At 36.4% G+C, this 16630-nt stretch overlaps 1 protein-coding gene across 4 annotated transcripts in view; it reads left to right on the top strand.

Annotated features, from left to right (window-relative positions):
- The window catches only part of sif (guanine nucleotide exchange factor still life), a 131472-nt gene that overhangs the window by 59562 nt on the left and 55280 nt on the right, over nt 1-16630 (top strand). For 3 of the 4 annotated variants that reach the window (XM_089242887.1, XM_089242886.1, XM_089242888.1), the window contains exons 3-7: nt 2799-2980; nt 4295-4413; nt 5335-5400; nt 6692-7877; nt 10891-10989. In XM_089242887.1, the coding sequence (XP_089099013.1) occupies nt 2799-2980; nt 4295-4413; nt 5335-5400; nt 6692-7877; nt 10891-10989 (1652 nt within the window). The remainder of the gene's footprint in view (nt 1-2798; nt 2981-4294; nt 4414-5334; nt 5401-6691; nt 7878-10890; nt 10990-16630) is intronic. The other variant, XM_089242889.1, reaches the window with a different exon arrangement.

The following is a 16630-nucleotide window of genomic DNA, read 5'->3' on the forward strand; positions in this document are numbered from 1 at the left end:
GAGAGTTTTAGGCAAAGTGCTTGCACATTCGCATTCAAGATGCGAATGCAAGCCGATCTCCCCACTAAAAAAATCTCGCCGCAGAGAGCAACAGGCCTACAACGATAAAATCTTCGAACATTCAAACATTCGAAAAATACGTGGCAGATGGCAGCACTATAACAAGCATTACACAAAAACAAGCTTCACTTTAGGTTCACAACACGGACACGCATATCCCAACATATACCAAGTCGTTAGAAGTTCCGCAGAGGAATATGCACAAGGTACATGTGTGGTTTAGTAGTAGTAGTATATCCAATGACTATATAGGTGAACTGGGTGACTTCAATGGCGTCGCGAGCTTCGCGCGGAGGCTTTACGCTATAGAAGGTGTCGGTTAGGTACACATACTCACACTTCCGGGACCACTCAATCGGAAGTAAATTTCCGATGGCGATAAACCAGAGTTGTACTTTGTTTGAAAGAAAGAAAGCCATCTGAAAAAATCATCTTTAGAGTTCGGGACAGCTCATATTAACCCTTTAAGACCGGGAAATTTTTGAAAACATGAATGTTTGTTAAGTATTTCACCCGCAGGATCGATCGAGCTCGGCTTATAGGGTTACGGAACCAAAAAAAAAAAACCTCTTTATAATTCATTAATCTAATTACCAAAATAAGGTACTTTGGTTCCGGTAAAGGAATAAATACCAAACTCTAGGAATCTCGGTATAGTGTCAGTTTAATATAAGGAAATACCGACGAGAAATAATGAGAAGAAATCGCAAAGAGACAAAAGAAAGAGTGAGGAAAGGAACCACTTATTAGCAGATCGTCGTGCGATCAATCATGTCCAACTGCCAGAAGATCCATAAAAGATGGACCAAGTTCGATCATCCGAGCCACCGTCTGCCTATCTTTTTGGTAGTTCTTTTTATCCTTCGCCGTGTCGGACATTTTACAGACTTCTCGTGTCCCGTATTTCGAGTCACGTACGACATTGATTCTGCAAAGTAATATAACTCTCTCGCTCTCTCACTTTTTTTCCTCATACAGTACATAGGAGATTATGGACATTGGATTCTCTCACCACTGTATCTACTTTTTTATTTATCGGTGTGTGTGTGTGTATGGTCGGATGATTACTTCATCAGTGGGAAAAAGATTGCGTATATTCGGTCACGATTTTTTCGGAGAGTCCTGACACAATCTTAATCTAGATGGATCTTATTTTATTTATTTATTATTATTATTATTATTATTATTATTTTGAACATGTACAATACTATATCGGTTCAAAATGTTTCCGTTTTGATAGAAGCGAAGTCAAGGTTATACTTTCCTGAACAAAAATGAATAAACATCATGTGCACACATTGGCACACGCAAAGATCTTGAGCCGAGATGATGTTTCTTTACAGTAAAAAACGTCCCTCCTAGAGCACACGCTGCTGGTTTCAATTTTTTGTTATTTCTGTTTTTTTATCAATAAATAAAGGGTTAATACGGCAATACTTTGCGGCCACCGACGGGAGAAAAAAAAATTCGTCCGTAAGAGAGTGGGTGACCGTTAATAAGGGGTTTGAAATGCATACTTTTATTATACAAGGAGAAATTATATTATTCGGTCTTAAAAAAACGGGTGACGAGCTCTGAAGAGTGTCCATTAAGAGGGGTTTTACTGTACCTGTTTTACTTAATTTATCTAACGATTTCCAATCTCTAACTAACCTAATCAATACTGATTTAATTAGAATTCGAAAGTGGGTTGTTGCTAACGAAAACCAAGTTTATAAATTTCTCTTCCCAAACAAATATTAACTTTTACCCAATTTAATTTTCCATAATCACAATTGTACTATTAATTCTGATTGTAATTGTTCATGTCTCGAAAAAGTTACTACAATTAAATACCTTGACATATACATTGATCACAATCTTAAATGGAAGAGTCATGTCAAGTACTCAAGTCGTTTTTACTAACTCTTTATTACTCTCTGTTTCCCTCACTCCTACTATATGGTCTAACTGTCTGTGGTTCTGACTGCCTTTCAACCCTTTACCCTATAATCAGCCTCCATAAGAGAACAATTAGAGAATCATCACAAATAATTTTACTACACCATCAATACAACTTCATCAACATCTCGGAATACTTACATTACGTCAATTATAAGTGCTATAAATCCAATCTCCTCCTATTCAAAGGTCAATTCTCCTTGCCTTTAAATACATCTCGATCTTCAAATAGACTAAATAATATGTATTCACTTCCGTTTCCTCATAAAACACTGTTGAAGAAACATTTTACTTATCTTATGCCAAAATTCTACAATACATCGCCACCAGAAATCACTCACAATACTAATTTATCATCCTTTAAAAAATGTGTCATGCAATACATGTTGGTATAGAAAATTTGTTTTAATGGTTTTCTGTTGCTCATGTAATTCTTAAATAACGTAATAGTTTAATTTAATTACATGCTACATATCTAGTTGTTTTTGCTTTTTATTCTAATATCAAAAATATATATATTTTTTGATGCAGCATGTAGAACTATTTTTAAATTGCACTCCTCTGTTGCCATGAATTTTTATTTTAATTTGAATAATTTTGATTTTTTTTTTTAGTTGACACTATTCTGTTTTCCATTCCATACTAATTTTTACTAGCATTTAACAGAATGGGTCATTTTTTTGATTGACTCCTTGCTAAATTTTTTCTGTACTATTATATGATAACAATAAATTTGATTTGATTTGTTACGGTTGAATGGTATGATTGATATGTTATTATGTTTATGTAATTCTCAGGCTATGGGCGGAGGTATTTCACGTTAGCGCAACAAGCGGAGCAGTCAAATGGCAGCAAGTGTCCGAGGACTTGGTACCCGTGAACATCACGTGCATCCAGGATAGCCCTGAGTGCGTGTTCCACATAACGGCTTACAACTCACAGGTCGATAAAATTCTCGACGTACGCCTTGTTCAACCTGGTAAGTTCGAGTTTCAAAAGATATATTGTATGTACTGTCCGTACAAGTAACGTCATCACTTTAAAAAAAATTGCCAGTGAAGAAAGCCAGTAGAATATTACAGTGGATCCCACTTATACCATTAAAAAAAAATGTCATGAGTAAACAAACGTTGTAAGCGGTATAAGCGGATTGTTTGGCTGTGAACCGTAGAGTGAGTACGAACTCCTATCAACTAAAAAATAGAAGTAAAAATCAGTTTTAAATATGATTCAAGATGATTAATGTAAAATGAATTTTAGTAATAAAAATCGTGAGAAATTCAAAAAAATTCATTGCCAACAACTCATTCTTCCCTTCAATTTCATTGCCATTCACATGTCACATATGCCCAAAAAAAGCTTGAATCCAGACCGGAATGAGTACAAACGAAATTTAGCTGGTCATTAATGACCATCTACTGGGTTAGGGTCTCGATTCAATCAAAACTTTGCAGGAAATGTTGGTACGGGTCTATCAGGTATAACTGATAGATAGATCCATCAGATCTTTAAAAAATTAAGAAGTATAGCTCATCTTCATCGTCATATCATCTTCGGATATGACTTCAGATTTTTGCCAATGCTTACAGCATAGCCAAAGAGTACGAATTAATAATCGATGGGGTGAAAAAAAATCCGATGATATAACATGGTGTTTTGTCATTGTTAATGCGGACCTTTATCCCATCAACCGCCCGTCGTAGAGGTAGAGTTTCAATTTAAAAAATGCTCAAAAAGCGTTCAAAAATTACCCTGTACCAGTTTTCAGAGTGAAAATACAGTGAGTACCAAACTAAAAGCTAAATTAAACCTAAAACTCAAATGAAACCTAACCGTATAAAAACCTAAATTTTTAAACGGTTTCCTTGTCCTCTACTTCCAGTTAGAAAGCTGTTGCCCTGCATCTCCCGAGTCCAACAGAAAAAAATTCTATGTTTCTAGGTGCAATATTAACTAAGATATATGAATTCAAAAATCGGGGAAAGGTTATGAAAGAACAGCAAACGCTCCTTTCCCTCATTTTTATGCTGCTCTTTCCCAACTTCTCTCTGATTTTGAATTCGAATATCTCAGCGAATATTGCATTTGGAAACTTGGAATTTTTCCTTCGTTGACCTTAGGAGATACAGGAACTCAGATACTTGGAACTCACAGGACACCCTGTATACCCAGGTAGTAACAAAATTTTGGCCGAATGTTAATCACGTTTTTAACTGTGGGATAACTTTTCATAATCACGGAATCTCGTATTATATGTTAATTTTGAACACTCTTTATAATCTATTACCACAAGGTACTCGCCTTGGACAAGCCTCGGAATGCTTCGTCTATTGGAAAGATCCTGCTACCGGAGATACTTGGGGATTAAATTTTACTTCGCCTATCGATGCTAAACAATTCCGAGAGTGCTGCGTGAGTATCTCTATCATTATTTTGTTGTTTCATCGACAAATAGTCGTTTCTGATAAATGAATGGAAATCTCTTACTCCGTTTCCTCATTCGTCATTTATTGGTAGTCATTTATTAATCACTATTTAAATTTTCAATTACAGTAGAACCTCGTTAAGTCGTCACTCAAGTTATCGAGAAATGATGCCGACTTGAGCGAAGTTTCACTTGGCAATATATTGTGAAAATCGTATACTTTTAAAACAATATAAAATTGATTGAATTAAAGTTGCAATGTTAATAAAATTTATAGATTACAACAGAAAAAAACGAAATTTTTACCTTTTTCGAGCTTTTAGTGTTTTACGTATGTGGTAAAGTACACTTGCACACTTATCATTCATTATATTCATGAGGCAAATATAAGGTAAACTGGAAACACGGAGCCTAATTCTGACTTGAGGGAGAGGAGGGGGGGGGGATCATAGGCAGAGCAAACCAGACACTAGAGGGCCTCAACTTGGAAAAAATTTCTGGTTTCTAATATTTTGCTTAAATTTGAAGTCTTAAATTACTGGGAACTATTAAGAAATTTGGTCCAACACGAACAGTCCCTAAAGTTTCTAAAACATTTGTTTTTTTAGTTTTCAAATGAACATCCTCAGCGTAACTTTCGTTACTAGAGCTGTTCAGTTTCGGTACGTAATGCTTTTATGGTCAGTTTTGAACATATGGCAATGGTGTTAACCGGAATATGTGACGAGTAAAAGAGGGTTTAATAACATTGTTATCTATGAAAGCTAGACGGGACCAAAGAAAAAAGACGACTTAACCGGAGTAATGACTTATTAGGGTGACGAGTTTTAACGAAGTTTTACCGTACTTCATTTCTTATTTTTATCTAATATTGTAACCATTATTAATATATGATTCATTATTTTCAGTCACCTTCATTTAAATTCTCGAGGAAAGCATCATCGTCATATTCCTTGAAATTTGAGCCACCGAAAGTACGTGTCTTTTTAAGTTTTACATTTTACATTTCATTTCTTATGAAATGATTGGCAGGGTGCACACACACAGGAAAGCCCCTTTATCCTGGAATAACTCACCAACCGTTGATCCTAGATGCATACTTCTAGTTAGAAAAAGTACCCAAATAACGTTTAGACTTCAGATACGTCATTCATATTGCAAGAGGTTGCATAGTTAACTATAAAATGAAAAAATAATAATTTTTACTCCTTCAGAAACACAGGTATATAGAAAATTATTGCACTGTCTCTCCTGATCCCGTGTTTTTAAGTGCAATATTTGCTAAGATATTTTTTAATTGATAAATCTCTTAGAATGAAGGAAAGAATAGCATATGAAGCGTAGAATGAGCTTGTCCGTTAGTTTATGCGACTCTTGCTTTCATTTTTAGGGATTTTAATTCAAATATCTCAGCGAATATTGCACTTAAAAACTTGGAAGTTTTTTTTTTGGCTCAGAAGAGACAGGGCAAAAACTTTCTCATTTGGTTTTGTAGGACAGGGTGACCTAATAAAAAGGTAATTTCTTTTATTTTAACAACTATACACCCCCCCCCCCCCCCCGCAATATGAATTGAGTAGAATGAAGCATCTGAGGTCTACACGTTATTTGGATCCTTTTTCCTTTAGTTTCTTTACGATCACGGACGAAATATTTCGTCCAGACACCAGTGGAATAAATTCAATACAGTTCTCGGTGTTTTCTTTCGTCTCTCCTCATCATCGGGACGGTTTATTGTAACCCTATCAACAAAAGTCGTTTATCACCCTTAAGTTTTTCTATACTTGTGTCGGATACATATAACACATATAACACATATAACACATCTTTCTACTATACACATGTAAGAGCGAAAGAGGCCACACAAGGTAAAGGTGAAAAGAGAAATCCACTGTATATTTCTTCTACCTACTTAGCTATTATATTGTTTTTTTTTTCTTTTCTTCCATTTTTTTTCTCTTTCCCTTTCCTTTTCCTAACGTGTGGTTAGGTTAGAACAAGGTTACCATTTATGCTCGCTACAGTAATGGCGGGCCCTACCACTGGGCCACCAGAGTACAGAACAAGGTTACCAGATTTATCGCTAATTTGTCAAATCCGAATTTTTTTGCCAAAAGCTTGTAAGCGAAAGAGTTAATTGGAAGGTTTTTAGGGTCAACGGTTCGCGAGTTAATCCTGGATAGAGGGGCTTTCTTACGCACGCACCCTGGATGATTTTTAAGCTTAAAACACGACTTTTAAAATTTTCCTTGATTCGATTTGCAGCAGCAAAAAACGAAAGGAGGGAAGCGGAAGCCGCAATCGACACCGAGTTCCCCATCGAGAAGCCGAGGAGAGATGCAATGCACCTGTATGACGGCCGAAAACCTGCACAGGGCTAGAAATGGTCGCGTTCGCTATACGGGGGCAGCAACTCTGCCTCGGATGCAACCACGTTCCGTAGACGATTACAAGATATCGTACGACGGTCGGAGTCGTGTATCAACCCACGCCTCCAGCTCGTCGGTCTACGACAACGTTGCTGGCGGTGGCTCTAGAAGAGGGCAGACCACGACGGCAAATGTTCATCACAAGCTCAGGCACGACGGCAGTGCGGTTGTTACGACGACCACGTCGGCACCGACGACGGCCGCTGCGACCTCTTCCTCGCGTCCTTCGTCGGACGAGACGGTTGTCAAGTCCGTCGTCCACGAGAGGAGCTCGGACATTGGACGCGGGGAGGAACGACATCCTGGGAGGCCTTCGTCTGCTAGAAACCTTTATGCTCAATCCACCAGAAAAGAACAGGCCAAGAGTATAGACTGCAGTTCGATGATGGAGAAGACAAAAGAGAGGCCCAGTAGAGCCCCAGAGCTACAGCCTCACTCCCGCAGCAAGAGCAAAAGTTCCGATAATGTGTTCGAACAGTCTCAGGTCGGCAACGTACCGGGGCTCAGCTTGGACAGCAACACCCTGAAAAGGATGCTGCATCCCCTGCCCGCACAGTCGTCGCATAGTTCCCCCGAGCAGCAGGAAGGGCTGATATCCATGAAGAGGAGGGAGCTGCTCAGGAAGCTGGAGAGCGACAACTCCAGCATGAGTCAGTCGTTCAATGAGAACCGCGGTTGGTCGCACAGGTCGGAAACTGGTCGCCGCAGGAGTTTGGAGCGGAGTTTGTGCCTGGATCTGACGGATGCGGACCAGTCCCCGCCATCCGATCACTTCCTGTACGACAATTTCTGCTACGCCACCACACCCAGCTCAAGCAACGAGAACAGCGATGCTCCGTACGTGAGTTCGGACGAGGCCCCTGGCCTTCACGCTCCTACTCATACTCCGAGTTCCCCGACAAGCAGGCTACTACTCGAGTACGAGATGCACTTAAGGAACGCCCTGGCCAGAGGCTTGGATGCCGAGAGTTACAGCCTGCACACATTCGAAGCCTTACTCAGCCAGAGCATGGAAAACGTTGGTAAGTATCAACTCAGGCATTAAGGATGGTCGTCCACTGGAAGCTACTACGATCGATAATAAGTCAATTCGCAAAATTATTATAGCTGCTTTGTGCATATACGCGGCTTGTTTTCGCTCGCTAGCTTCAAGCGGACGACAGGTCTAAACCTATCAATATGCATATTTTTGTAACAGTAAACTGTCAATGCGCTCGTAATAACGACCACACGTTATAGAGACCATTCGATTACAACGACCGGTAGAAAAAGTCCCAAATGCTTTCATATAAGAAACATCCTATATGGTTACCGTTCGATACAACGACCACCCAATATAACATCTGCTTTCGGAAGAACGATGGGAGCAGGCCCGTCATTTAGGGGGCTCAAGGGGACCCTGGCTATTGAAAATACAGTAGAAATGGTATATATATACATACATACATACATTGAGTACATGTTCTTTGCTCCCCCAGGAAAAAGTTGAAATGACGGCCCTGGATGGGAGGAGCGTCGAATGTATTTCGCTTTAAAACGAATCTGAACAAAATGCCACGCGTAATACTGCCAAATATTTGACTAGGAAGCTGTATTGAAATGTTCACACATTTGCTAATATAAAAGCATAGTTTTTTTTATTGTCTTACGGCTAATTATTGCAAGCGCAGACTAATGAGGCCACCAGATATCTCAACTTCAGAGATATGCACATTTCTTTCGGTTAATGTGCTCAAATGCAGGGAAACTTTTATAAAAATAATTTGATAACATATTCGGAATCAATCAATCAATTATTTTTTTATTGATTGATTATACATATTTATTATATTGGTTTTTTTTTGGGGGGGGGATTCTGGGCTTATATACCATTATAGCCTATCCAATAAGATGTGCCCAAGTGGCAACAACTAGCCCCCATAGAATCGCAAAACTACAATATAGTCGGCCCCGCTTAAACGGACCTCAATGGTTTCAGCACATATTATCCGACTTAGCGGGGTATTCGATTATCCGGGAAACAATTCAGTTGCTGTTTAACACCAATATAGTTTGTATGTTGGAAAACTGATGAAGGATCAATATTAATAAAGCTTCTGAGATGAATCACGCATCAAAATTAAATGCAAATTTTGTTGAATTACAACGCGATCACAATACTTTAAATTTTTACTTCTATTGTGAAAGTTTGTGTCCTCTATGGGCTTGATGGTGAACAAAAATAACGAAATAATTAAATATACTGATAACAGCTTCAATAATGGGAGTTCAGTATCCACCCTTGAAGTCGAGCTTCTTATATTTCTTACTTAGCAACATATTCGCCATAATTTCCAAATGTTCCATCTGATAAAAAATATATATTACGTACGTTAGTGGTTAATATATAGGGTGGATACTATCGACCGTCTAATAATTATACACGTGATTCCTTGTGAAAACTAATACCGGAAAGTTTTTTTGAGTTTTTTTTTATTTGACTTCATAATTATTATGAAGTTACAACGCATTAAAAATTTATGACATCATTTCCGAGTCTTGCCAGATTCACCGAACGTTCACCAACCGTATAAGTTGGTATTTTTAGGTGATAGCAATGCTATAACCCCGAGAGTAATCAAGAAAGCTAAAACTGTGCAAAAGAGTTCTTCCTCCTTGCCCTTTCCCTCAAAAATTTTTACTTAACAGTGAAGGAAAAAAAAATTACCACATTTTGGCAAAAAAGTGTTGATTTTGAGAAAACGATTTTTCCTATAGATCTCGTTTGGTTAACACTTTACAGATATGGTGATAAATTTGTCAATATAATGGCATGAGGTGAAGGTAACACGTAATAACAAGGTTGACATCACTAAAAAACATAAAAAAATCTGAGCTTGACTTCTAGCGGAGTTGAATATTTCAATTCATTTTCAATTAGCGGCAACCCGCTGCATGAGTTTTTTTTTTTTTTTTCGTTTGGCATTTTTAGCGCTTAACTGACCATTAGAAAAATGACACGTCCCAAAATTTCAAAACGTTATAACTTTTTTAATATTCGTCTGATCCTACAACGGAAAACATTTTTCTTCATTAGTTTTCCACAAGGATTCGTGTGTGAAAAAATATTAAAGTTGTGATATGAATCGAAATACGAGCGTTTTATGAATCGTATACGAATATTAGGCGGTGAAAAGTTTTTGAAATTGCCACTTAAAGTTCAGCAATTGTCTCTATGGGATAAATTTTGGTTTTGGAAGATTTTATCAGTATAAGTGTGAAATCCGCGTTGATCCGTCACTCAATTAAGCGAGGTCGACTGTATTTCGATTTTCCTTTAGTTAGTTTTCACTGCATAGCATTTTTCCGCGCTGATCCGCATTGTTACAGTTTCGGTTTCTTTTCTGTTATAGCGTCATCTATCGTAGCTCTTTAAAACCAAAAATACATGCGGCTTTCTTTTAAAATTTATATAAAGACAGTTTTTTTAATTCAAGAACATACTAACACATTTTTAATTTTTGCATTATTTATTGTTTAAAATACATTTGTTTTTTTGCATACACCTATTGATCAATCAAAGTCGTTTCTTCCGAAAAATTGCAAAGAACATACGCATAATGATAGTTTTAAAACTGCATTGCACTAATCTAGCCAAGATACACTTTTAAATTATCATAAAATATACAATGTAAAGGATGGAAATGAGGAGGAAGGAAAATAATTTTTATGCAAATAAATTAGAGAAATATATTATTTATTTTTTGCACGTTTTTTTTCACTTTAGCACAAATGTTATTGATATCGATATTATTGGAACCCGAATGTTACTTATAAGTTTTCTTTTTGTTATTAGCTTTCTCGGTCTATGTAAAGTCTTTTCTCTAGAATTTTTTTTTTCTCCATTTTTTTTTTTTTTTCGTGCGGAAAAATCACTTTTTTCATGTCTCATTTTTAATTTCATCCCAACCCTATTTTTTGCTGCTTCATTTTGTTTTTTCGGTGCTTTTCTTTCCTTTTTTTTCTTCTTTCCCAAAATTCTTCTCTTCCCTTTAGTTGCTTTAATGCGTGAAGTGCATGCGGAATTGGAAGCCATCAAACAGGAGGAGAGGAACATCAGTCATCACGACGAGGACTCGGGATTCTTTGAAAAACGTGAGTCCTAAATTGAACTTTGATTACTATTTTAGTGCCACATCTAAGAGCCGTTACATTAGCACCATGAATCTGATACGCTGGTCTGCTTTTGTTATCCAAAAACTGCAAATACTGTGCATTGTCCTGGTCACTACTGTTGTAATTGCTGCGGTGCCGTTCAAGTATTACGTAGGCACCAATTGTGAGGGGTGGGGATTTCACTGTTGCTTTGATGACAAAGTAGTTGAAGGCTTCTAAAAGATGATTATACGAAAGCAATTGGGTATGAAAATATGAAATAATTTCATTCAAATCAGAATCGTGAGAAATCGAATTGAACAAAGACTGAAATACTAGTTATGCAGCCCTAAATTACAGAAAAAAAGAAGAAAAACTTTTTTTCTAATTGAACATTTTTTGCTGATCAGTAAAAGTGACCGTGGGAGAAAATTAGTTAAACGCTAATTATATGAAACAGCTTTAAGTTGTGAATTTCCTTTTACTCGTTGTCGAAACCTCAAATCAATCACGCAAATATTTTGACGGTATTTATGAGGTACCGGTAGGCGTATTTGCAAAAATATACGAATACGGTATATTATTGCTTACCATTCCGCTGAACAAGGCTCAGAACTAGAAACTTAACGTAAAACAATGTGTATAAAAATGCTCACCTTAGAAGTGCAATCAGCCGGATACACCAGGTACATTCTCCTAGGTTGCTTACAATCAACGGGAGAAGAAAAGAGGGCCCAGGGGCTCACGCATAACTTGCCTTTGGAAGCACAGGGTAAATCTTCCACACAAGTCATGAGCTAATAGCTTTCAAAAAACATTTTGAATTTGCAGAAATTGATTAAAACAACACATAAAGACATTTTTTTCTCCAGTACTTCAAATTCAGATTTAATTTAATTTTTATCTCTTGGATGGCACGGGACACCATGTCCCCCTCCCCTCCCGTGTATTCTTGAGAGACCGCGTACTTTGAGACCAGTACCTAGGCTAAGCTCAATACATTTTGCTGACAAGGGAGGTAGTTTTAAAAATTCCCATAAATTCTGCTTACCTAATACTTGAACGACACCTACTGATTTGACTGTGGAACTGCTGTCACTGAATGAATAATATTCACCTAACCCTTTTCCAGTATCAATTCTCCGTGCATGACTAATGAATCGAAGTCAGTTCATAGTTTCTCTATTTCCCCACACTTTTTCATAGATCCTCACACCAACAATATAAGGACAATCCACACGGTCTTATTTTGGAGGTAGTCTTTCCATGGCATCAAAATTTGTTCAGTATCGAATTCTGTTAAATCATGGTTTTATTCATAGTGCAATCAAAAATCTGACTTAAGGGAAGCTAGTCCTCTGATGATATTCAGCATCATAAGATGTCTTTACTTAGGCGATACAGGGTGCTAATATAATGGCTTTTATGTGTTAGTTCTCTCTTTATGTGTGTGTCCCGTATCATTTGTATGTTTCCTTATTATTATTTTCCTGATCCTTCACCCTTGCTTCTTTACTCCTTTTTGCTATCACATATGCTGTCTCTGTTTTTAAGTTCAATTAATTTTTTTTTTTCTGCCTGTATGTTAAGGTATGATAATATTTTACTGCATGCATTTTCTGATTGTTGTATTCTATTTTGAAACTTATCGTCTCTTCTTCCTCTTCCTCATTTTTTCTTCCTTTTAATGAGTTAAGGTGATTAATTTAAAAAAAAAATCAAGTATCAAAGCTGATTCTTTTGTTTACAGGCCTTGTAAATATTAAATGATAAATGATGCATATAAATCCAATTAAATATTCTAGATCTAAGGCTTTTTTTTTCGAGAATGTTTCCGATGAATCAGATAAATAGCTCTAAAAAATTGCAAGAAATAATTTTTATTGATTTAATTTTCTAGAGAGCTTTTTTCCCAGCAAATGGCAGGCTATAATTCGTGGTATAACTTATTTAGATTTTGACGCATAGTTTTTCTTTTTGTTTTTTGTACGTTTATTTGTGTGTTGTGTATGTGTCTTTGAGTTCTTTGTGTGTGTTGATCAATGTCCAGATGATAATGAATGATAATATTTCTCGTTTGATTATGATGTACTTTCTAATATAGCCACTTCCAGACTCACAAAAATCTGCCTATTGAACTGTTTGTAAGTCCGACGTATGAATTTTAAGGGCTTTCTTTTCCCTGGGCAACGTTAAAATTTGGAATTCCTTATTAAGTGAAATCAAGCAACTAAAAATATCAAGAATTTAGGACTAAAAACGAATCAGTTGCTGTATATGCGCATTCTGAACTTTACATCTATTGCTTTCACAGAATGCACTATCCTGCAATCTCTGTTAGCAAAATGGCATCAAAGGCATTAACACGGCCAACGCGTTCAATTCATCGAAGTAAGATTCAAGATGGCGCAAATCGCGCCTCTTATTTTGCCATTTTACGGATTTTGTAATTTTTTTACCCCTTTAATTCAAATACATTTGCTAATGCAAACTTATCATACGAACGTTAATAATAAATGTGAAACAACAATTCGACGTTGTATAACAATTGAATCTAATTCGGTAAATTTGAAGTATTTATAATTTCGCCAAATATCATCAAAATAAATATAAGATTTGCAGAGGCCACGTTTTTTTTAATTTTTTTTGCAATTTCGAAAGTTTGTAAGCGCGGAATGACTGCATATGTTTATGTGTCGATGATGTTTCGAGTTGCTATAATGAAATGGTAACTTTTTTTTTTAACAATAACGATAACAATTTTATCGTTTCTTGTTCTTTTTATTTTTTTCGAAATAACTGAAATTGAAACTTTTACAGCCATCGCAAGTTTCGCCACAGCAAAAACACTATAAAATATCGGTGCTACCGTTTGAAAAAAATAAATGAATATTTTCCAAACTAGAAATAACCAGTTTTGATAGCTTGTAGGTTTTTAATCCTAAATACCGATATTTACTGTAATAACAGTTGCTACACAGTATCAACATGATATCTCAGTCTTTATTCTATCTTCGAAATTTTAAGATTGTCATAATGATGGGGAAAAAATAATGACTAAAATAATTGAAATCTTTCATTTTTCCACGCGAAAAGTATGTACATGCTAATTTTCTCATTCGCTGCTATTTTTTTTTTACTGTCACTGAAAAGTCATTTTTCAAACGAAGAACTCAGCACATACCTCACGTCTGGCGTCTCGATCCCAAGATCTGAATTCATATAATTTTTTAGCTCTGTGGTTATGTAAATGTCTTGTTTTGTCCAGATAATGAAGCATTTTGTGCTAATTCAAGGCTCATAATATACTCAAATGATCAACATGCTAGCTTGAGCTTTCGGAGTGTAGCTGACATTGGTAGACGGCCACCAAATTGAATTTTTTTTTTTTGCCTTGACTGAACAAATTAACATTGTAGTTTGATAATAAATGAATATTACTTTTCCATCTCCCTCTAGTGGTCAATTTTGAAACTAATTGTTCTTAGTATCAAAGTCCCCCCCCCCCCCCAGCTCTTCATTAAGACTCTTCTAAAGCTTCGTGTACTCGTATTTCCTGATGCAAAGTTTTGGCTGTGGACAGCTCGAAACAGATGAAATTTCATTATAAACGCCCTGTATAATTATTAAGTGTGCAATCATTGCTAATATTTCACTTCCGATCGAGGAGATAGATGGCAGCACTTGTTAAGCGTATAACAGAACGCTTTGGATTTCCCAATACAAATCTCACGCCAATATCATCTTCGCGCGGGGACGGTGGACGATCATCACAATGGTAGACAAAAAGTATTGGAAAATTAAATCACATCATTCAAAAATATTTTTCATTCATAAATATTTAGGTCTAAACATACTTTTTCTTTATTCTCGAATGTTGAGCACGTAACGTATATCTTAAAAAAAAAGTCATATGCTCCGTGACATTCATATAAAATTCATGTAACGACTAAATAATCATATTTCAAGTAAAAGATAAAAATCTCTTTTTTTTCTCTCGAATTTTATCTTTTATCAAATTTCATTGTTCAAGAGTTTTTGTATTTACTTCTTCTTTCTCCATTCTTCTGATATTCTCTGGGCACTTTCATGGAGAAAATCTCTTCAGAAATAATTATTTTTTCAATATTTAATAATTATTTAACACATAATGTCAACTATATTGTATTGATGTTTTTTCCCTATAACATCCAATTTCATTCGACGCTCCGCCTAACCCAGGCCTCTTCATCGTTATTGCTCACGGTGCTTACACATCACGGTGCTCACTCAAACACCCGAAAGTGCTCGGTTCTTATATCCGATTTCTCATTCAAAATTTGAACTGACTAGTTAAACGCCCCATTTAGTGACATTCAAGGATTGTCATTTTGTTGATTTGAGTTTCAGCACATTCGAGACTTATCATACGAATGCTCTATTTCTGATGAATGATATCGGTCTTATTACACTGATGTTCAAAATTAAGAGCAATTTGTCTGAACGATTATCTTCGGAACTTCTGGGCAAATTTTAATGAAATTTGGTTGATGTAATACAAACAAAATAACCATACAACAGTTATTGTGCACATGCATGACTGGACGTAAGGCGCATCAGGGTCGGAAGGGCCTAACACAAAGTTTACAATATTGAACAAAATAAGAAAAGGTAATAGGTGGTATGGTCCCCTGTTACCGTCATACATGTCATATAACGTGATTTCTTACTGGAAATCCGGCGGTTTAGAGGTCTCTGGGGTAGTTTGCCCCACCCCTTCAACAACGCTGTTTCCAGCTCCTGGATGGTTCCGGGAAAGGAATGACGAACTGCATTAAGGACGATAACGCGCGTCTACATGGGGCTAATATGGTCGACGAATTTCTGGAAAGTGAAGATATTCTCCGGATGAAGAGGCCAGCCGTAGCTCCAGAACTAAACCCTATTGAGAATACCTGAAACGTTCTTGGGAGAGCAATTGCAAATTGTTATCCCTCTCCCAGGACCATCCAGGAGATGAAAACAGTGTTGCTGGAGTAGGGGGTAAATGACACAGCCTGCTTTTCACTATGAATTCACGTTATGTGACCTGTATAACAGTAAGAGGGAGATTATACATTACCCCCATTACCTCATTTTCATGTTCGATATTGTAAGCTCGGCGTCAGACCATACAGCACTGATGCATTTTACACCCGACCATTACAATTAACTATACGTCTAATTTTGTTTGTTGTATATCATCAACCTATGTGTGCATATCAAATTTCATTAAAATCTGTCCCAAAATTCCGGATATAATCAATCAAAAAATGGAAATTTTCTTATTTTTGTATTCCAGTATACTAATAAACCGTATATGCAACTCATTAATATTGTCCGAGAGAATTTCTAATGAATCGGTGCATGCCGGAAACAATTAGTTGAAATCATATGTAAAAGTTATTTGGAATTACAATGGTATCAATAGAAAAGAACTAAAAGATATTAAAATACACGCAAACTCCTACTTCCTTACGGTTCATCTCGAAAAATTTGGATACATGCATTTTAAGTATACACCGTGTTATAAGGAAAAAACGTTCTCTATGTACATGTCCTTCCGATTTCCCTTTAATAATTCTTTTAATTAGCTGTTTTTTTAAATAATTTTATCTGTTCA

This window comes from Pholcus phalangioides, unplaced genomic scaffold (assembly GCF_987345545.1).
Source record: "Pholcus phalangioides strain wild (caught in Gottingen) unplaced genomic scaffold, Ppha-v1.0 ptg000015l_1, whole genome shotgun sequence".
NCBI lineage: Eukaryota > Metazoa > Arthropoda > Arachnida > Araneae > Pholcidae > Pholcus > Pholcus phalangioides.